General features: G+C 48.0%; 1 protein-coding gene across 8 annotated transcripts in view; it reads right to left on the reverse strand.

The window, feature by feature from the left end:
* Positions 1-22,530, reverse strand: part of RGS3 (regulator of G protein signaling 3) — a 128,284-nt gene that overhangs the window by 11,530 nt on the left and 94,224 nt on the right. For 7 of the 8 annotated variants that reach the window (XM_063082213.1, XM_063082214.1, XM_063082216.1 and 4 more), the window contains one exon: positions 9,802-10,743. In XM_063082213.1, coding sequence (XP_062938283.1) covers positions 9,802-10,743 — 942 coding nt within the window. The remainder of the gene's footprint in view (positions 1-9,801; positions 10,744-22,530) is intronic. The other variant, XM_063082215.1, reaches the window with a different exon arrangement.

Genomic DNA, 22,530 nt, shown 5'->3' on the forward strand with positions numbered 1-22,530 from the left:
TCACCAGTGAGGAAACTTAGGCTCACAGAGGGACAGGGATCTGCCCAAGGCCCACTGACAGTAAGGGACAGAGCTAGACCAGGGTGCTGTCCAGTCCAGGCTTCACTTCCTCTTAATGAGGGTGGGTTTCTTACTGAAGCTAGCTGGCTGGAGGGAGCGGGGTGTGAATGATGAAGGACTCCAGGCTGGTAATGGAAAGGCGGGCACCACAGGTCTGGGAGCAGCCTCTGAGGTCCCTGCCAACTCATTCACTCAAGCCCAAGAAAGGAGGTGACAGACCAAAAGAGAGTGGGGGAGGACAGGAGGCCAGTGGGAACCTTGGGCACCCAGAAGAGGAAGCTGAGACAGGAGAAAGCTGGTCCAGGCCTACTAGACTTGCAGGCAGAACCTGAAAAATAAGAGCTGAGGTCAACTGAGCTGGAGAAATACAGAGAAGTGTATACATGAACGTGTATGAATTCATCTGTGTATATTAATATTTTTATTGCAGCAAGGATGGCAGGGGGAATAGAACTTGGAAGGATCTATTGGGAGGATGAGGACTGGGAGGCCCAAGGCAGGTGAGGCCTGATCAGGCATGATATGAGTGAGTCTGAGGCTTTGCCATGGTAGGACAGACTTCCAGGCTCTTTCCTGTAGCAGCTGCATCAAGAAATGGCTTAAGATAGTGATAAACTCTGGTGAGCATCACAATCCCTGGGGGGCTTGTTTAAAATGCAGCGTCTGGGTACCACCCCTGGAAATTCTCATTCCCAAGTTCTGGGGCTAGAAATCATGTATTAATAACCTCCCCCTAGTAATTCTGAAGCACATCAAAGTTCGAGAACAGATGAGCAAAGTGAGATCCAATCCCAATTCCTCAGAGATTTAGTCCTAGCTCCTGGGCCCAAAGTTCAAAGCCTTTTTTTTAGAAGGCCCCAGACTGCCCTTCCAGCCTGAGCACCTTTCAGCAGAAGGTATCCTCCAGAATGCCAAGTCTGCCTTATTGCTACTAGCTAAGAAGCTAAGAAAGCCTTAGAGGCCATGTCCCAACTTCGTGAGGAAGTGTGCTGGAATCCATTAGTGATGTCTGCCACAGGTTTGGCATGAGGAACAGCAGCATAAGTGCCATGTGTCCAGGAATCTCTAGCCAAACAATGCTTGCCTTATCCTCTCTGTTTATTCTATACCTACTCAATCTTCAAGGCCAAGCTGAGGGGCTTCTCTCTCCAGAAGCTTCCCCGGATGGCCTGCTGTGGTTTGAATGTTCCCCCAAGCTCACTCTGGAACTTAACCCCCAATATGGTGGTGGAAGGTAGGGCCTTTAAGAGGCGACTGGATCACGAGGACTATGCCCTTGTGAATGGATTGATCCATTCATGGAGTAATGGGTTGATGGTTTAATGTGTTGTCATGGGCGTGGACTGTTGGCTTTATAGGGAGAGCACATGAGAGAGCTCTGGCATCTCCACCATGTGAGATCCTGGTCTTTGCAGGATCCTGTAGAGAGTTCCCACAAGAAGAAGGCCCTCACCAGATGCATTCCTTGGACCGTGGACTTCCCAGCCTCTCAAACTGTAAGAAATAAATTTTGTTTCTTTATAAATTACTCAGTTTCGATTCAAAGAGTTTTGCTTTCGGCATAGCATCCTAAGATGGCGGTGGCTGCGGTGGTTGGCGTGGAGTAGCTGAGGTGGAAAAGGCGGCCACTGGGCCTTAGGCAGCCGGGGAACTTGTGAACCTTCCTCTTGCCATCTCTTAAGGGAGGACCGCTGCTGGTGGCCGGTTGTGGGGGCTGACCACCACTTTGCCCTTGGCAGGAGAGGCTGCCTCATTTACAGGCAACAGCTTTGAAGTATGGAGCAGGAAAAGAACTGTTTCTTAGCTGCAAAAGCGAGTCTCTAAACAGGGAACACAACGCCGGGGCTGCTGTTGACACTTCTAGGATCCCGGAGGCCGGGGCCGTGCTGAAGGCGGCCAGCTGCCCTATTCAGGATTCTAGGTTTCAGGCCGGCATAAAAGAAGATTCCTGGGAGCGCCTGAGCCGCACCGCGGGACCGAGTGAGCAGCCCAAGGGAGTGGCGGCCGAGAACGGAGACAGCGACTACGCAGAGGCAGAAAGGGAGCCGCCCGACCTGGCACAGCCCCGTGAGTGACCCCCGGCCCGGCCCTGCTCGGGGGGCATACGCCCGCCCGGCTTCCACCTGCCCCACCGGGCCACTCACCAGCCCCGGGGCTGCCTCCATTTTCTCAGGTGGTGGCGGCTCTGGCCCAGCTCAGCCAAGCCTGTCCTCCTTGCCCAGCTCGGCTCCTCACTGAGCCTTCCCACTTGCTTGCCCTGGTGCAGGGCTTCCAGGGGCCTGCGGGCTGGCCTCCCCTCCCACTCCCTCCGCGGTTCTCTGGCAGGGCTGGTGGCATGGGGCATCCCCGGCCAGCGTCGGGAGGGCAAGGAAGTACGGGCTAAGCCGACTGTCACTCCACCGCACCCTGGGCTCCGGCCCCCGGTAAACTTCCTGTTACCGGGAGGCAGATACCATCTCTGCGGCCACCAGTTCGGAAAAACGCCTAACCGATTTCTGGTTAGGAATAGTGTGGTCGGAGAGTTCCCGAGTTCGCTTGAACCTGCCAGAGAGCTGACTGCGGGCGGGCACCGGACTCGGTCCACACCGGGGGGATTCAAAGGTGAACCGTGTGCTGCGGGCTCCTCCCCCGAGGAGCTCACGCTCTGGTGTGGGAGATAAGACAAGTACACAAATAACCGTGATACCAGGAGGAAGGTGATAAGTCCCGAGAAAGATCTACACAGTGCTACAAAGGCACCCAGGGCGACCGGTCGTCTGTGCCTAGCAGAAACCTGGTCGACTTCCTGGGCGAGGCGGTGCCGAGCAGGGTCTTGAAGGCCCAGCTGATAGACGAGGGTTGTAGAAGACACGTCCCAGCTCAGCCCAGTGCGCACAGAGTGGGAAGACGTCCAGCTAGGGAGGCGGAGACTCTACAGAAACCACACACCCTGTGGGATCGCCACTGCATGATCCAACAGCCCGGGCCAGAGCACACGGAACAGGGAGAAGTCCTGCACAGGAAGTGGAAGCTCAGCAGAGACCACACACCCTGTGGTACCGTCCCGTGATCCAGCAGCCCAGCAGAGTCCAAGCTGACCAGAGAGGTGGCTCCCCAGAGAGGCCCAAGCCCTGAGGCAACCACACACACAAGGCACTAGAGGCCAACTAAGCAGTCACGGAGGTAGCCATAACAAATTGGCAACCACAGCAACATCTTAATTAGTCAATAGTCTCAAACCAGTGGACTGTGAAACCCCCTGCCACAATGAATAAACATCAAAAAAAAGATAACAGAAATACAAAAAATAAAGAAAGTACACCACCAAAAGTTAATAAATCTCAAACTCTAGATCCTATAGAACAAGAAGCCCTTGAAATGACTGACAAGGAATTTCGAGTGATAATTCTAAGGAAACTGAATGAGATACAAGAAAACTCAGCTAGACATCATGATGAAACGAGGAAAAGTATACAGGACCTGAAAGAGGAAATGTACAAGGAAATCAATGTCCTAAAAAAAAATGTAGCAGAACTTGCTGAACTGAAGAAGTTATTCAGCGAAATAAAAAACACAATGAAGAGTTTAACCAGCAGGCTTGTCGAAGTTGAAGAGAGAACCTCTGAACTTGAAGATGGGCTGTTTGAAATAACACAGGCAGACAAAAAAAAAGAAAAAAGAAAAAAGAATCAAAGACATTGAAGAAAATCTGAGAGAGATATCAGACAACCTTAAGCACTCAAATATCCGAGTCATGGGTATTCCAGAAGGGGAGGAAAATGGAGATTCCATTGAAAACATATTCAACAAAATAGTGGCAGAAAACTTCCCAGGCATAAGAAAAATCACAGATCTTCAGATCCAGGAAGCTCAACGATCTCCAAACGTATTCAACCCAAAAAGGCCTTCTCCAAGACATGTTATAGTCAAATTGGCAAAACTCAGAGACAAGGAGAGAATCTTAAAAGCTGTAAGAGAGAAGCGTCAAATCACCTATAAGGGAGCCCCAATCAGGCTAACATCAGACTTTTCATCACAAACCCTAAAAGCTAGAAAGGAATGGGATGATATATTCAAAATACTAAAAGACAAAGATTGCCAGCCAAGAATACTCTACCCTGCAAGGCTATCCTTCCGAAATGAAAGGCACATAGTATATTTCTCAGACAAACAAAAACTGCGGGAGTTCACTACCACACGACCACCCTTACAAGAAATCCTCAAGGGAGTACTGGGTTTGGTTCCTGAAAAATAACTACCACTGCCATAAAAACCCAAGAAAGACCAAAACCCACTAGTATAATAAAAATGGCATCCATGAAGAGAAAACAAGCAAACAAAAACGCTATCTACAACCTAAGGAACCAACAAACACAAAAACCAAACAGTAAATCAGAAAGCAACGAACAAAAGACACCTAAGACAACCAAACAACCAATAAAATGCTAGGAATAAATCAACACCTTTCAATAACAACTCTTAATGTAAAAGGCTTAAATTCCCCAATCAGAAGACACAGACTGGCTGACTGGATCAAAAAGGAGGACCCAACTATATGCTGCCTACAAGAGACCCACCTCACCCATAAAGATTCACACAGACTAAGAGTGAAAGGATGGAAAAAGATTTACCATGCAAACAGAAAAGAAAAACGAGCTGCAGTAGCTATTCTTATATCTGACGAAATAGACTTTAAACTAAAAACCATAAAAAGAGACAATGAGGGACACTACTTAATGATAAAAGGACTGATCCATCAAGAAGACATAACAATCATAAATATGTACGCACCCAATGTTGGAGCAGCCAGATTTATAAAACAAATTCTATTAGAACTAAAGAAGGAAATAGACACTAATACCATAATAGCAGGGGAACTGACCACCCCACTGTCAATATTAGATCACCTAGGCAAAGAATCAGTAGAGAAACTCAAGATCTAAACAAGACTCTAGACCAATTGGAATTGTCAGATATCTACAGAACATTCCATCCAACAACCTCAGAATATTCATTCTTCTCATCAGCACATGGATCATTCTCCAGGATAGATCACATATTAGGTCACAAATCAAGTCTCAATAAATTCAAAAAAATTGGAATTATCCCATGTATTTTCTCAGACCACAATGGATTAAAACTAGAAATCAATAACAAACAAAATTCTGGAAACTATACAAACACATGGAAATTCTACTTAATGACATATGGGTCCAAGAAGAAATCAAGCAGGAAATCAAAAAATTTATTGAAACTAATGAAAATAATGATACATCATACCAAAACCTGTGGGATACTGCAAAAGCAGTATTAAGGGGGAAATTTATTGCATTAAATGCTCACCTCAGAAGAATGGAAAGATGGCAAGTGAACAACCTAACACTTCACCTTAAAGAACTAGAAAAACAAGAACAATCCAAACCTAAATTTAGCAGACGGAAAGAAATCATTAAGATCAGAGCAGAACTGAATGAAATTGAAACCCAAAAAACAATACAAAAGATCAATGAATCAAAAAGTTGGTTTTTTGAAAAGATAAATAAAATTGACAAACCATTAGCATGGCTAACAAAAAAAAGAAGAGAGAAGATTCAAATAACAAAAATTAGAAATGAAAAAGGCGATATTACAACTGATTCATCTGAAATACAAGGAATCATTCGAGACTACTATAAACAACTATACGCCAACAAATTTGAAAATCTGGAGGAAATGGATAAATTTCTAGACACACACAAGCTCCCAAAACTGAACCATGAAGACGTAGAAAATTTGAACAGACCAATAACAATAAAGGAGATTGAAGCTGTTATCAGAAGGCTCCCAACAAAGAAAAGCCCAGGACCAGATGGATTCACAGCAGAATTTTACCAAACATTCAAAGAGGAATTGACACCGATTCTTTACAAACTATTCCAAAAGACCGAAACAGACGCAAATCTCCCAAACTCATTCTATGAAGCAAACATCATCCTGATACCAAAACCAGGTAAAGATATAACCAAAAAAGAAAACTGCAGGCCGATATCCTTGATGAATATAGATGCAAAAATCCTCACTAAAATACTAGCAAAAAGAATACAGCAACACATACGAAAAATTATTCACCACGATCAAGTGGGATTCATTCCAGGGATGCAAGGTTGGTTCAACATATGCAAATCAATAAATGTGATACACCATATTAATAAAGTCAAACACAAGGACCATATGATCATCTCTATAGATGCTGGAAAAGCATTTGATAAAATTCAGCACTCATTCATGACAAAGACCCTCTATAAGTTAGGTATAGAGGGAAACTACCTCAACATAATTAAAGCCATATATGACAAACCCACTGCCAATATCATCCTGAATGGGGAAAAGCTGAAAGCTTTTCCTTTAAGAACAGGAACTAGACAGGGATGCCCACTCTCACCACTCCTATTCAACATAGTGTTGGAAGTACTAGCCAGAGCAATCAGAGAAGAGAAGGAAATAAAGGGCATCCAGATTGGAAAAGATGGAGTCAAACTGTCCCTGTTTGCAGATGACATGATCCTATATATTGAACAGCCTAAAACCTCTACAAAAAAACTGCTGGAATTGATAAATGATTTCAGCACAGTAGCAGGATACAAAATCAACACGCAAAAATCAGTAGCATTTCTTTTCTCCAATAGTGAACATGCAGAACGAGAAATCAAGAAAGCCTGCCCATTTACAATAGCCACCAAAAAAATAAAATACTTAGGAATTGAGTTAACCAAGGAGGTGAAAATCTCTATAATGAGAACTACAAACCACTGCTGAGAGAAATTAGAGAGGATACAAGAAGATGGAAAGATAGCCCATGCTCTTGGATTGGAAGAATCAACATAGTGAAAATGTCCATACTACCCAAAGTGATAATACAAATTCAATGCAATCCCCATCAAAATTCCAAAGACATTTTTCTCAGAAATGGAAAAAACTATCCAGACATTTATATGGAATAATAAAAGACCACGCATAGCCAAAGCAATGCTGAGCCAAAAAAATAAAGCTGGAGGCATAACACTACCTGACTTTAAGCTATACTACAAAGCTATAATAACCAAAACAGTATGGTACTGGCATAAAAACAGACACACTGATCAATGGAATAGAATAGAGAATCCAGAAATCAACCCACACACTTACTGCCATCTGATCTTTGACAAAGGCACCAAGCCTATTCACTGGGGAAGGGACTGCCTCTTCAGCAAATGGTGCTGGGATAACTGGATATCCATATGCAGGAGAATGAAACTAGACCCATACCTCTCACCATATACTAAAATCAACTCAAAATGGATTAAGGATTTAAATATATACCCTGAAACAATAAAACTTCTTAAAGAAAACATAGGAGAAACACTTCAGAAAATAGGACTGGACACAGACTTCATGAATACAATCCCCAAAGCACGGGCAACCAAAGGAAAAATAAACAAATGGGATTATATCAAACTCAAAAGCTTCTGCACAGCAAAAGAAACAATTAGCAGAGTTAAAAGACAACCAACAGAGTGGGAGAAAATATTTGCAAAATATACATCTGACAAAGGATTAATATCCAGAATATATAAGGAACTCAATCAACTTTACAAGAAAAAAACAAGCAACCCAATTAAAAAATGGGCAAAAGAGCTAAGTAGGCATTTCTCTAAGGAAGATATACAAATGGCCAACAGACATATGAAGAAATGCTCAACATCACTCAGCATCTGGGAAATGCAAATCAAAACCATACTGAGATACCATCTAACCCCAGTTAGGGTGGCTAAAATCCAAAAGACTCTCAACGATAAATGCTGGCGAGGTTGCGGAGAAAAAGGAACTCTCATACATTGTTGGTGGGACTGCAAAATGGTGCAGCCTCTATGGAAAATGGTATGGAGGTTCCTCAAACAATTGCAGATAGATCTACCATATGACCCAGCGATCCCACTGTTGGGAATATACCCAGAGGAATGGAAATCATCAAGTCGAAGGTATACCTGTTCCCCAATGTTCATTGCAGCACTCTTTACAATAGCCAAGAGTTGGAACCAGCCCAAATGTCCATCATCGGATGAGTGGATACGGAAAATGTGGTACATCTACACAATGGAATACTACTCAGCTATAAAAACGAATGAAATACTGCCATTTGCAACAACATGGATGGACCTTGAGAGAATTATATTAAGTGAAACAAGTCAGACACAGAAAGAGAAATACCACATGTTCTCACTTATTGGTGGGAGCTAAAAATTAATATATAAATTCACACACACACACACACACACACACACACACACACACACACACAAACCGGGGGGAGGGGCAGAAGATATAACAACCACAATTACTTGAAGTTGATACAACAAGCAAACAGAAAGGACACTGTTGGTGGGGAGGAAGGAGAGGGAAGAGGGAGGGAGGTTTTGGTAAGGGGCAACAATAATCAACCACAACGTATATCGACAAAATAAAATTTTTTAAAAAATTATAATAAAAATAAAATAAAATAAAATGCAAAAATAAATAAATAAATTACTCAGTTTCAAGTATTCTGTTACAAGCAACAGAAAATGGACTAATACCTGGCCCTAGGCCCTGGGCTCTCTCCTCCTGAATGTACAGACCTCAAAGGGCCAGCTGCAGTCCTCCAACACTGACCAGCTCACCCACTGGCCTCACAACAGTTGTCATAACAACATTTGCACCCGGCTGCTGCACTTGAAGGGAAGGAGTGGGAACCAGCATTCCCTGAGGGCCTGTGCTAATGTGGCTAATGTCGTTAGGCATCAGCCTCTTCTAGTCCACCCTCAACCACCCTGGGATGTGAGTGCTATTAACCATACTTTTCAGAGAAGGAAACTAAGGATCAGAGGAGCTGAGTGACTCACCTGAGGCCACACAATAAGTAAGAGATAAAGCCTAGTCACTAACTAGCTGGTGGGCTTCAAGGCCATGGTGCAGTCTATTCATTGTTAGGCCACATCCCTGGCCCACACAGATCACTCATTTACTCACAGGCTGAGATCAGCCTCACACATGTCTGTGGCCTCTGCTGTGGCACAGAACACAGGATCTGGCACACACAGGAAACCAATAAACACTTATTTATCTACTTATAAATAATTGCAAGAGGCAAAAAGCATGGTGGTTAAGAGCTCTAGCCCCGAAACCAGATTCTAATTCTGGTTTAGACATTAATAAACTGTACAACCTGGGGCAAGTTAGACAACCTCTCTGTGCCTCAGTTTCCTCACCTATAAAATGGGCACAAAAATACTATCTACTTCACAGGGCTGTTGTGAGAATGAATGGGTTAATGTAAATTGCTCAGAAAAATGTGGCACAAAATAAATACATGTTGCTATTGTTAGCTGATGGATTTCTAGTCCAGCAAGGCCTGGACCAGATATAAACTGTAATTTCAGCTATTCTCTCAGATCTTTTAAACCAAAATGCAGTGTATGCAATGTCCTGGCTAGGCCACACCTGCTCTGCTTTCTGTGGGGACAAGTAGTACAATGGAGCCGTAAGAACACAGCATCTGAAGTCCTAAAGTCACAGGATTAAGTCTAGGCTCTGCCTTCTTGGTCCGTCCAGGCCTTAGTTTTATCTTCTGTCAAATGGGTAGGGGTTCACTGGGAGGCTTACAGAAGAGCAAGGGTGGGGCACAGTGACTGATAGTTCCCAGCAGCCCCTGGGCCTGCCCTCTCCTGCCCCACGTACACACCCTCCCTCTACTCTTAGCCTTCTTACCTTCCTGTGTCCTGTGAAGAAGAGGGAAAGGTGGTGCATGGAGCCACCATTACGGCCCAGTTCTTTCTTGAGGGTGTGGGGCGAAGGCATGGCCCAGGTGGATGCTGTGCCCTCGCTGTCTGAGCAGTGCAAGGTGGTGTCGGAGGAGAAGCAGGGCCCGCGGGCCTCCTGCAGCAGGCTGCCCTCGCTGTGCGTCCGGCGTCGCAGCGAGTTCTGCACACGTAGTGAGAGGCCACCCTCAGCAGCCTGGCCCGTCTCAATCATGCTGCTGCGCTTGGCCTCACTGCGCTCTCCATAGTTGTCATCACTTGTGTCGTCATCCTCATCTTCCTCCCCCACCTCCCCGTCCTCCCCCTCTTCTGCATCCTCCTCATCTCCCGAGCTGCCCCCCTCTGCCCCTGCCTTCTGGCTGTAGGCACTATCCAGCCGGACCTCAGGGATCACGAAGGTGGGCTTGGAAGCCACAGGTGGCTGCTGGTCCTTGGTGGCTGCTGGTGGGTCCCGAGAGCTCGTGGTCTCCTCAGCTGGCAAGGAGACCTGGCTGGAAGGCAGATGTTGACAGGGTGGAAGGTCCTGGGCAGCGAGGTCTTTGCTGAACAGAGGGTCCTTGCTAGGAGGGGGTTCTTGACTAGCAGGAAGGTCCTGGCAGGGTGGGAGGTCTAAGGCTAGAGAGGGCTCCTGGCTTGGTGGGCAGTCCTTGTTTGGTGGAGCTTTCTGGCCTGCAGGGGGATCTTTGCAGGTAGGTGAGTCTTTGCTGGACAATGATTCTTTTCCGGGAGCAGGTTCCTGTCCGGAAGAGGAGTCCTTGTTGGGTGGAAGGTCTTGTCCTGGAGGAAGCGCCCGGCCAGGAGAGGGGTTCTTGCTGGGTAGGGAATTCTCGGCACCTGGCCCCTTCCCTTCCTCCAAGGGCATCTCCTTTTCATCCGCCTCCGTCTCAAACATCTGGGAAACAAAAAGAAAACAAGAAAGGTTCAGAAGGGGAGGTTATGGGGAGATGCCAGATACTGCATGAGCCAACATCGCAGAAGCTGAAACAAAATCAGGCAGTGGACTGAAACCTGCACCCCAGAGTCTGAAAGCTAAAGTGCCAGATGGAAACCTGAAAGCTCCTTGGGCTTAGCTCTGCAAGGGTTCTCACCCTCGTCTCCTTGCTTGAAGCTTCTGCTACATCACAAACACAGCTGGTCATTTAGGGGAGAAGAGGAAGGAGTAACTACCATGGATCTGGTTCCCACTGTGTGTCAGGGACCATGCCAGCTTAAACTCCCTCTCTCATATGATCTTCCCAACAGCCCTATAAGGAAAGTATCACTGTCCCCACTTGACAGAAAGGGAAACAGGGTGAAATCGCCTCTGTGAGTAAAGGAAAAGCCAGGCAGTCTCTGCCTTCATGGGCCAGAGCCAAACCAGGCCCCCAAGCCAGAGTGGCCACTTAAGTGGCGGACTCTTGAACCTAGCCAAAGGGTCTCTTCTACCCAAACCAAAGCTTTTAAAAAATCCTAGTGAGCCATCCAAACAAGAATGCACCCTGATTGTTTAAGTATCTTTTTGAAACAAGCAAACTAGAATGAAACCAGAACTTTAAAATATTGCCCACACCTGGTCTAACCAGACGACACAGACACATGAAAACTTACTGAGGGATCATCCACGCAGGGATTTTTAAACCGTTTGGAGGAATGTCAGGGATTCCACAAAAAACAAAAAAGCATTTCCTGCCTCACATATAACCCGAGGAACCCTTGGGATTTTTGCTGAGTTCTGACAGTAGATCTCATTTGCAATGGGAAAAACAGGTCCTGTCCTGAAAGGCTGGAAAGTAGCTATCTCAAAAGAGGGTTGGGGCCCAGAGAACATCAGGAGTGTCCATGGTGCCACAGCCACATGAGGAAAGTAGGTCTCAGGCCTGGGCTTGGACTCACATGCAAGGACTTGGAATGCTGGAGCTAGAACTATTTAGATCCCAGACTTTGTCATTCAGGAAGCCACAACCACCTAGAACTAAAGAAAGAGAAAGACCACACACACACCTGGGAATCATACAGATGCATGGGGATGTATGCACACATGCACACAGGCAGAGAATTTCAGGAGTAAGTACCCCCAGAACATAGGCTTAGAGCTCTTGCTGTACAGACCATTAATGTCCCTTTGATGGATGAGATAACTGAGCTCCAAGAGCAGTGTCTTATCCACTATTGCACAGCTGCCCTGAGACCAGAAGGCCATGCCTGAAGCTGGTAAGTCTTTGAAGCCCTGGGAAGTCTGTGATGGTAAAGCCCCAGCCAGGCCCCACAGCTGGGAGAAGTGACCCAGAATGGCTTGGGGTAGCTGCAGGGTGCTGCACACACGTCAGGGGTCATGCTGGCATCTGGGAGCACCAGGGCAGATGTGAAAGCACAGCGTGAGTAAGAGCCACTGCCTGGGAGCATGAAAATGAAAGTGGGGCCCTGCTGAGCAGAGAGGTGGTTGAGAAGGGAGGGGAAGCCTCAGAGGACTCTAGGATGAACTGGCCAGGGTCAGGGAGAGGACACCTTAGGCTCTGGTTCCCAGGCCAAAGACAGATACCCACTGACCCCGTGGACTTCCTGCCTTGGGAATCATGCCCACAGCTGGAAAGTGACTACACCCAGGGACCCCTCAGACCTCACAGCCTCAGACCCTGAAATACCAGCAATCCCAAATCCCCATTGCATAGATGGGAGAGCTGAGGTCCAGAGGGGTCAACCTAGAATCACACAGTGGGGCCAGGTAGAGCCAGTCACTAACTCTCTGTGACTCACCTATGAAATGGGATAACCAACGTGTCCAAGTGATAAACCAGGAGACTATACTGTAGCAAGTATGGAGCTCTTAAAGGAGATGATGATGGCGGTGGTAGTCATGGTGATTTTAAAAACGGATCTAGAAGGAAATTCTGAAGTTGAGGACCTCAAACAGTGGCACATGTTCCCCGTGTGCCCTGGAAGTGAATTCTTTCAAAGGACCAGAATCAAAGCTGGTGACTGTGATGCCAGGCCCCCCAATCCAGACTTCTCATCTGGAAGCTAAGGGTTGTGCTTCAACCCCATCGGACTGTTCCCAGGTGGAGAGACAGACCCTCCATTGAACAGACAGGAAGACCAAAGACCCACCCTGGATAGTGTCTTAGTGATTTACTCAAAGCCAAGCCACCCTGTACAGATCGGGCTGGGCAAGAGCTAGAGCCCACACCTTATGACTCCATCCTTCCCAAGCCCACACTGATCTCAGTCTTCATGAGCTGCCCAACATTGTGCCCCCATCGCCCCACCCACCAGGGAGCATTCTCCTCTACCAGGAAAAACAAACTGCCCAGCAGCTAGCTCGCTGGTACCTCACATTCCTATCACCCTCCCTTGCAGCCAGACCCCCCACCCCCACCCCCACCCCAACCACCTGCCTTTGATAGTCCTCAGAGAAAGACGGAAGGAAGCAGCAAATGGGTGCCCTTGGGGCTTGTCACAGAGTGGCACTGAGAGGGGAGCAGGCCGCATTTCCCCTTTCCTGGGTGGCGGGGGGTGGGGCCCAGGCCTGTCCCAGCAGTGACTGTCAGTAGAGCCCGCCCACCCAATGGGGAAAGTGCAGCAACAGACCCAAAACCAGAAATGCAAGTCAGTCTGCCTCTGCCAACCCTGCCCTAAACTGAGGCCAAACTAAACAAAGCTGGAGGTGAAGTGCCACTCTAGTAGGGATGTCTGTCCCCAGAGGGCCTCCTACCCCAGGGGTGGGCTGAGAAACCACCCAGGACTGAAGGGCTCTCAGAGTGCCCACCCAGCAGTTATGTGCTCAACATCTGAATCAGACTTTGATTCTGATCCCAACGGGGTCACTTTCTAGCTGTGCAACTCTAGCCAAGCTCCTCAACCTCTCAGAGCCTCTGTTTCCTTATCTGGAACAGAGCCCAGTGACATCACACTGGAAGCACATGACTATTGTTGGTCTCCTCAAAGCGCCTAGCCCAGGAAAAGCATTTGATAAAATGGTACCTACTAGTAGTCTCATCTTATCTTAGAGATGGGGAAACTGAGGCCCCAGAGGGTAAGGGAATTACCTAAGAAACTGTAGGCTAACGTAGGATTAGAATTCATGTCTCCTGTCCAGGGTCTCTCCCTGTATACTTGGATCTTTACACACAAGTGTTTGGAGCCCTCCAAAGGATCTAGAAGGCAGGGGGAGCAGGTCATGAGTGTAGCCTGAGGCCCCTCACCTGGGCCCATCCCACACTGAGCAGATGCTTGCAAACACAGACCAGAGATCAATGTTTTTTTCCATGCAGGGCTTGTGTGAGCACTGACCAACCACGGGCAGGTTGGGTCAGTCCACTGTTCTTGCGAGGGCTGGGGTGGAACGTAGCTTGACAGGGGGCTCTGGAGCAGGTACAGGAAACCTGAGAAACCCAGGGTGGGACATGGCAAGCTCAGGAGAAAATTAGGGCAGAAGAGGAGATAAAGATGGGGGCCAGGTCACAGAATGAATGGCAGACATGGGATTGCCCTGTCAGCAACAGCATGACACAGGCACACTGGTGCTATATCACATCTGCTCTGGGCAGTGCAAGCAGGACATGGGGGACTGGAGAGGAGGGCTGGGGCATGCGTGCATTCATGCATTCATTCATTCTCCAGGCACTGAGGTAGGTACTGGGGAGACAGAAGGGAACAAGTCAGACTCAATCTCTGCCCTCAGTTAGGCAGAAAAAACAGAGGCTAAACATCTGGTCTTAAGGAGAGTGGTCGGTGCTTGGATGGAGGAAGTGCAGGCAGCTGGGGACACCCAGTGAAGTGGCTATTGCAACAGGCTGGGGTAACAAGAGCCCAGCCTGCTCACCCAGGGACTTAGGTCTAGAATGCCAGATGCCGCTGCCCCGCCTTCCCGGGGGGTCTGTGTCTCTCCTATCCATCGCTTCTTTGGCTTGGCTGGACCAGGATTAATTCTGCCCATGTCTCACAGGAAATGAACCAGGCCTCCCAAATGGAGCCATTGTTTAGGATCTAATCAAATCCTCTCCCAAATCCAATACAAAGCCCCAAACAGGCTGGGGAAGGGTAGCTGCTGTGACGCCCAGAGCTCCCGCGCACACCGGCTGTGATTCCTGGGCCCCAGCACCCCACTGGCTATTGGGTTTGGGGGTAGTAGTGGGTACTGGAAGAGACTTGCACCATGTCACACAGCCACAGACTGCAGAGCCAGATCTGCTAACCCCAGGGGCAACCTGCAGCTCCCACTCTGATGGTTCATCACATCCACCACAGACACTGGGCTCAGTATCTGCCCTCAAAAACCACTTCCTGCATTGGGTGGGGGAAGGGTGTAAACAGGGCTTTGCTTCTGTCTCAGGGTTGCCCTTACACAGCCAGAGGTAAAGTCCAAGGTCACCCAGAAAGAGCGTTGGACAGAAAACCAGAAGACCTGGGCTGGAATTCTCACCCCTTCCTTTGCTAGCTATGTGATTCCAGGCTCCTCCTCACCAAGCCTGCTTTCCTCTGCCACGAAATGGGGGAGGATGCCTGCTGCCCCTGCTCCAGAGAACTAAGGGGACAAGTCTGAGAAAGGACAGAAAAGTGCTCTGTGAACTGGAAAGCCACTCGAGAAAGGGCGAGGCTCTTAGAATTCCTACCCAGGCTTGGCTTTTGAGATGGGCTGTCCCTTCAAATTTGGCATTCTCTGGGTCCCCAGCTTCCGGGTCCCTGACTCGATGGTGAATATCCAGGAACCTCAGCTGGTTGGCCAACACATAGCTCCCCTGAACCAGTCTCAGTCCAGCTCTTCTAGGTCCAGCTTCTTGACACCCAGAGGCTGAAGTCCCTGCTGCTGCCTCTGCCACCAGCTCAGGGAGCCTCCAGGCTGGTCTCTTCCCCAGCTCCCAAAGTGACAGGTTTGGCAAAGCCCAGGAGGATAGAAGCAGCACCATACAGTGGTGAGAGCTTACTGGCTGGGCGACCTTGGGCTTTACCTCTGTTTGTGCCTCAGTTTCCTTAGCCACAACATGGGATTACTATTACTTCCTTACAGTGTTGTTAAAGGAATAAATTAGCTAATGTACGTCCAGAGCTCGGCACTGTGTGTAAGCACTCAATAGCCATGATCACCCAGAACAGCTTGGCTTTGACATCTCCTCCCTGGATTTCCTCTGATCAATCTGCTGACCCCTTCCTCACTCTGCCAGAGGCTCTCTGCCTGTCCATCAGGACTCACTCCAGGCTCCCCTTTACCTCAATCCTGCATGTTCCCTAGTGCACCCATCCACTCCCCCAGCTACAATCACCCTTCAAGCCACCTAGCAGCTGACAACTCCCACTCCACACTGCCTGCCCAGACCTCTCTCCTGGGTCTAGATCCCATAGGCAAGTATTCACCAAATCCTCACAGAACAGCTCTGCACCCAAACACTATTCTAGACTCTGGATACCATAGGAATGAGAAAGACGCAACCCCCATCTTTGTGGAGCTTACAGACCACAAAAGAACAGACATTAACCAAGTCATCACCCACATAAACATAGAAAAAATATAAGACACAATCTGTAATGTGAAGGAAAACTATAAGATGCTGGGAGAGAGAATAAAGGGGAGTGTCGGGAAAGGCCACCCTGTAGAATGACACAGACACTGAACTCTGCCCAATGGGCAGGGTGGGACCCACTAGGGGAGGAGGCAGGAAGGGGCTTAGGAACAGAAAGGACACCTGTGTGGCTGGAGCCCAGAGATGGATAGCTGCCGGTGCCCCCTACTGAACATGGCCAAGTATGAACTTCCCCAAGTCCATTTCTCCTCTTGGGGTCCCTGTATCAACGATATCATCACCAGGTGCCCGAACCAAGGACCTGGATGTCATCCTCTCTCTCTTCTTCCTTCACTACCAACCCCCAAGGCCAATCACCAAATCCTCCTGATCGTCCCTCAAAAAATCTCAAGAATCTTTTCACTAGGGAGGTTGTACATGTGTGGGGACATAGGGTATATGGGAATTCTCTATGCTTTCCATCCAATTCCTAAAACCACTCTAAAAAGTAGCTTATTAATTTTTGTTTTTAAAAAGGAATCTTTCCACTCTGTCCACGTCCACAACTACCACCTCCTTCCAGAATGCCATCATCTCCTATCAGGAGGATGCAGACCTCCTGGTGGTAGTCCAGAACCCCTCTGGTTATTCTCTGTGCTATGCCAGGGGAGCATTCTAAATGCAAATCTGAATTTGTCATACCTGTCACTGCTTAAAACCTTGATGTGGCTCGCCAATGCCTCTATGGCACAAATGCTGTAGCCCTGGAAAACCCTGTTTCTCCCATTAGCCTCGAGTCTGACCACTCCCCACCCTACGTATTTGATGATGAATGAATGTATGAATGAATGAATGAGAAATCCAATGAACTTCACAGGACCATCTATACTCTTACGCCTCAAAGGGTGGCCCCTGAAGCAGCAGCAACAACACCCAGGAGGTTGTATGAAATACAGACTCTTAAGCCTCAATCTGCATCAGAATCTGCATTTTCACAATATCTCAGATTATTTGTTTTGCATATTAAAGCTTGAAAACACTGATCTAGACTATTGGTTCTCAACAAAGAGATATACTTCAGAATCACCTGTGAAACATTTTTAAAATACCTGTATCTGGGCCCAATTCTAGACCTACTCGGTCAGATTCTCTAAGAGTAGGGCCAAGGCATTTTTACTTATTTCTAACTCCCCAAACAATTCTGGGGAGTAGCCTCAAATAACAGACAAGTTGACTGAGGACCAGAGAAGGGAGTGGATATGCCTGAGGTCATGCAACAGAATCAGGACTAGAACCCAGCCCAGAACCTAGGCCAGGACCAGTTCCAACACACCACACTCCCACTACAATGGGAAGCCCGTGCAGAAGAGGCACGACTTTGGTCCAAAAGGGGAGCTAGCAAGCCTGCCAGAGGCAGCTACCCAGTCTTATTCCCTAATAAACAGAGACCTGACTGCAGGAAGAGGGAGGGGAAGGAGGAGGAATTTGACCACAGATGGAAACTTCTTTATCCCTAAAGGATCCCATAACTCATGGGTCTGTCAAGAGCTCAGGAGGGCAACACACCACAGCAGAGAGCACATCCATTCTACTGAAAGCAATATTGAAGCACAGAGAAGTAGCTCACCCCGGTTTAGAAACTCTCAGGACAAAGCCAACACTCAAGGAAGGGGAATCCCCGAGGAGTGAGCAGACAGCAGGCCCTCTTAGAAACCTTCCCTGCTCTTAGCACTGTCATCTGACTAAGCAGAAGGACATGGCCTTTGTGACCTGCTGGAGATCCCCCACCACCCACCTGGATGCCCAGCATCTCATGAAATGGGGAGGCAGCTCCTGCCGTGTGGATTCCAGTACTGCGCCCCCCAACCACCACCTTGCCAGGCCCCTTCTGCTCTCAGGTCTCACAGTCTTTGCCCCCCACCCCATAGCCCCAAAGACCCCTTCTACACTTCCAGCTCTCTTCTCTGAAATCTGAGAGCAGGGGTTTCCCCAGCCTCTTCCTGTGCTTGTGGTGACTGATATCTCATCAGAAGGAGAGCTCCTGGCCCATTGGGCCACTCCTGCCCCACCCTGGGCCCTCTGTTCAGGAACCGGTCCATCTGTGGGCTCCACAACCACTCCCCTTCCAACCTGGCACCCTCCTCCTCTGCCTGCTGTGTGTGTGTTCGTGCTCACACTGCCTCATTTCCCTAATATCTCCACCTCCTCAAGTCCACTTCCTGCCTATCCCCATGAGCTTCAGTTAAATGCTTGCTTGGACGCCCTGACTAGAAGGCTCTTTGCTCCCCTGGCGTCACCGGCCTCCCCTGCTCTCACAGCCCTGGGCAGACCCTGCTTTGGCTCATCAGGATCGTGTCCCTGGCTTACTCATCCCCCACTCCCTGCACCCAGTTACTCAGCAAATACCTGCAGGGCCCCAGCCGTGTGCCACAACCTGGGCTCTGCCCTGAAGGCGGTAGCTCTGGGGGGGGGGGGGGGGCTAAAGGGCAAGGTCAATCTCCTTCCATCCATCCACCCCCACCCAGGGGGCTATGGAAGCATGGAGGTTGCAGGAAAGACTGGGACAGCTCTTGGAGGAGATAATGGGAGAAAGGGATGGGAGAGACTATTCCAGGCCAAAGACAGAATATTCAAGAAGAGCAGGAGCATGGATATGTTAAGTAATGAGGACTTTTCTCTGAAAGCAGTATTTACTTTGTGCTGTAAGCTAGGGGAAGGTAGAGCTAGAGATGGGGGAAACAGATAATGATGAAAAAGACAAGGAATAGAGAGGGAGAGAGGGATCATTAATTGAGCATCTACTATACACCAGGCACAACGACAGTTGCTTTACATATGCTCTCTCACTTCTAACAACCCTATGGTCAGCATCACTGGCCCTATTTTGCAAATAAGGAACTGGAATTCAGAGAGGTTAAGCAACTTATGTACAATCAAAAAGAGAGTAGAGGAGTCAGAATTGAAGCCATGGTCTACCTGATCCAAAGCCCTGTACTTTCTATGACACCATGACCTCCTTTGTGGCCCTCTTCACTGCCTTTCTCACTCCCTCTCTACCTCTCCTCCTTCAAAGGATGCTTCCTGAGCACCTACCTGGGCTAGGTACTGTGCTAGGCACTGGAGACTGTGCAAGGCAGTGGTAAGCAACACCTGATCCAGGGGCCCTGCTCTTATCCCAAATGGTTGGAGATTGAGGGGCTGGAGTCTGACCAACCTAGAGGGGATAGGGGTGGTGCAGAATTCCATTCACCTGGAGACCCTCTCAAACTGTGTCCCCTCCAGGGACCACTTCCAGGTGGGGAGAGCCAGAAATACGGCTTCTCTGTGATGTTCTACACTAGGCCGATAAACGAAAAAGTTCTGCGATGCCAGGAAGACCACAGGGAAGGGCACAAATAGCTCTCTGGTCAAGGCCAGCACTTGGAATCGGACAGACTTGGGGTTGAATCCCACTTCATAACCATGTGACCGAGTCAGCATGACAACCCCCTCCCAGGGCTCCTGCTGCGCACATGGAGGCAGGGCCAGGCACATAGCAGTAGTAGTGTTCAGCACACGGTGGTACCCCTCTGCTCTTTGCCTTCCTCTCCCTCATGGGTGAAGACCAGGGACCCACCCAAAAACTAAGGCTTCACTCCAAGCAACAGCTCAGAGGACAGGACTCTGAGTGCCAGAGGTGGTGGGAGGGAAGCCTACTGCTGGTGAAAAACAGGGGCCTGGAGGCAGACAAATCCTGGCTCTGCCACCTCTTAGCTCAGTGCACTCATGCAGGCTGCTTGATCTCTTCAAGGCTTGATTTCCTCATCTGTAAAATGGTGATACAAATATTGGGTGCCTATATCACAGCACTGTTGGGAGATGATCCATATAAAGAGCTTAGCACAGGGCCTGACACATAGTAGGTGTTCAATAAACACTTGTAATTCCTGTAATCATAATTATCCCTGTCGTCATCATCATCGGCTTCCTCCCCCACATCTCATTCTGGGACAGGGCACTTGATGCATTCTGACCCTTACCACAGCTACTATGAGAGTCCTATTGGCTGCATACCTCAGGGGAGGAAACTGAGTCCCATACCAAAGGCCTTGGAGGCTGGGAAGATAGATGAGTCTGTGCTCGGCCTTCCCCTAGACTGGGTCAGTCTGGCTCACTGTGTAGTCTGGGCCAAGTCACTCCTCTCTCTGGGCCTCACTCTCCCCAGGGGTTGAGGCAGGGCTCAGTCCAGCTCTGAATCTCATCCAGCCTAGAGGGGCCAGATCTCAGGGCCCAAGGCATGGCCAGGTCTCCTTGTGGGTACATCAAGGGCAGGAGAAGCAGAAAGTTTCCCCTATCCAAAGATACCCTTACCTTGCCTGTCTGCCCCAGTTCCTAAAATACCTCCTCCTTCAGCACCTGTAGTGCTGGGGACACTGGAGGTGGGGGGAGGGTAGAAGGGAGGCTCTGCCACTGGAGGACAATGGAGTGGACATCTGGACACTGGACTAAGCTGCAACCCTGCTGCCAAAGGTCACTCTCCAAGGCCCCAGGCACACTCCTGCCTCACCACTGTCTTCCTGAGGCAGACGCACCCTGTCTCTGCTGAGAGTTGGTTTACAGTCTGCCTCAAACTCATCCTCCTGCCTCCCCGTCATTGGACTTTCTCTCATCTCCCTTGGCTCCACATAAAACTGACTATACTCTTCTTCTGCTCAAAACCCCTCCATCCCTCTAGGATAAAGTCCCAGCCCCTTACCCTGCGTGTTCTGCCCCACACCCACCCTGCCAACCTCTCCACCACATCGTTTCTATTCTTTTCCTTCCAGTGAGTCTGAACCATTTGTGGTTCCCCAAATACACTCTACTCTAGGCACCTCTAAACCTGTGCTCACACTGTATTTCCTGCCTCAAACACTCTCCCCTCCCGGTCTGCCTGGTGAACCCCTACTCATCCTTCAAAACTCAATTTCACACCACGTGCATTGCCCCTCAATTTCTGACAAAGATGACATTGCCCTATAGTGAGAAAATACCCACCTGGAGAACATGAGTCTTGACCTCTATGTCACACAGTGCATTAAAATCTATTTCAAGTGTATTTTATATCTAAATATGAAGTATAAGTGTTGGCCAGTCAGCTCGGTTGGTTAGAGCACGGTGTTTTACAACACCAAGATCCCTGTACTGGCCAGTTGCCCGAAAAAAAAAGAGAAAAAGAAATATAAAACTTTTAGAAGATAACAAGAGAATACATCCATTACCTTGTAATAAGTAAAGAAACAGGACTCAACAAGTACTCTCCATAAAAGAAAAAGATTAACAAATTGGACTGCATTAAAATTAAGAACTTCTCTTCTTCAAATAGACCATTAAAAGAGTGAAAACGCAAGCCCCACAATGAAAGGAGCCATTTACAATGTGTGTATCTAACAATGAACACATATCCAGAATATTTTTTAAGCTCCCAAAAATCCATCAGGAAAAGACAGACAATCCAATGGAAAAATAGGAAAAAGTCTTGAACAGGCACTTTGCAAAGAGGTTATCCAAATGGCCAATCAACATATGAAAAGGTACTCAATTTCATTAGTCATCAAGGAAATGCAAATTAAAACCACAATTAGATATCGAAATATCTAAAGCCAACACTGTTGGGAAGGATGTGGAGCAACAGGCACTCTCATACCTGGCTTGAAAGTGTACTGGTGTCACACTTTGGAAAATTATATGATGATATCTACTAAAGATAATTATGTACAACTCTGTGATCAGCAACTGCAAAGCTTAGGTATTTACCCAACAGAAAGCATAGATAGTGCATCAAAAGACACACAAGAATATTAACAGCAGCACTATTCATTATAGACTTGAACTACAAATAACCCAAATGTTCATCAGCAGTAGAATGGTTAAATGGTGGTACATTTACACAATGAAATACCATACAGCAATGAAAATGAACAAAATAAAACGATACAATAACAAGCATAACTCTCACCATCAAAATGCTGTTCAAAAGAAGTCAGCATAAAAGAATAAATGCTCAATGATTCCATTTACACAAAGTTCAAAGACAGGCAAAACTTAATCAATGATAGAAGTCAGGACAGGGGTTACCTTTGAGGCAGTAGAGACTGAAACAGGGGGTCCTAGGGTGCTGAAACATTCTATTTCTTTACCTGGATGGGGGCTACACAGGCATATTCACTTTGTGAAAATTCATCAGC

Source organism: Cynocephalus volans, chromosome 17 (assembly GCF_027409185.1).
Source record: "Cynocephalus volans isolate mCynVol1 chromosome 17, mCynVol1.pri, whole genome shotgun sequence".
In the NCBI taxonomy this organism is placed as follows: Eukaryota; Metazoa; Chordata; class Mammalia; order Dermoptera; family Cynocephalidae; genus Cynocephalus; species Cynocephalus volans.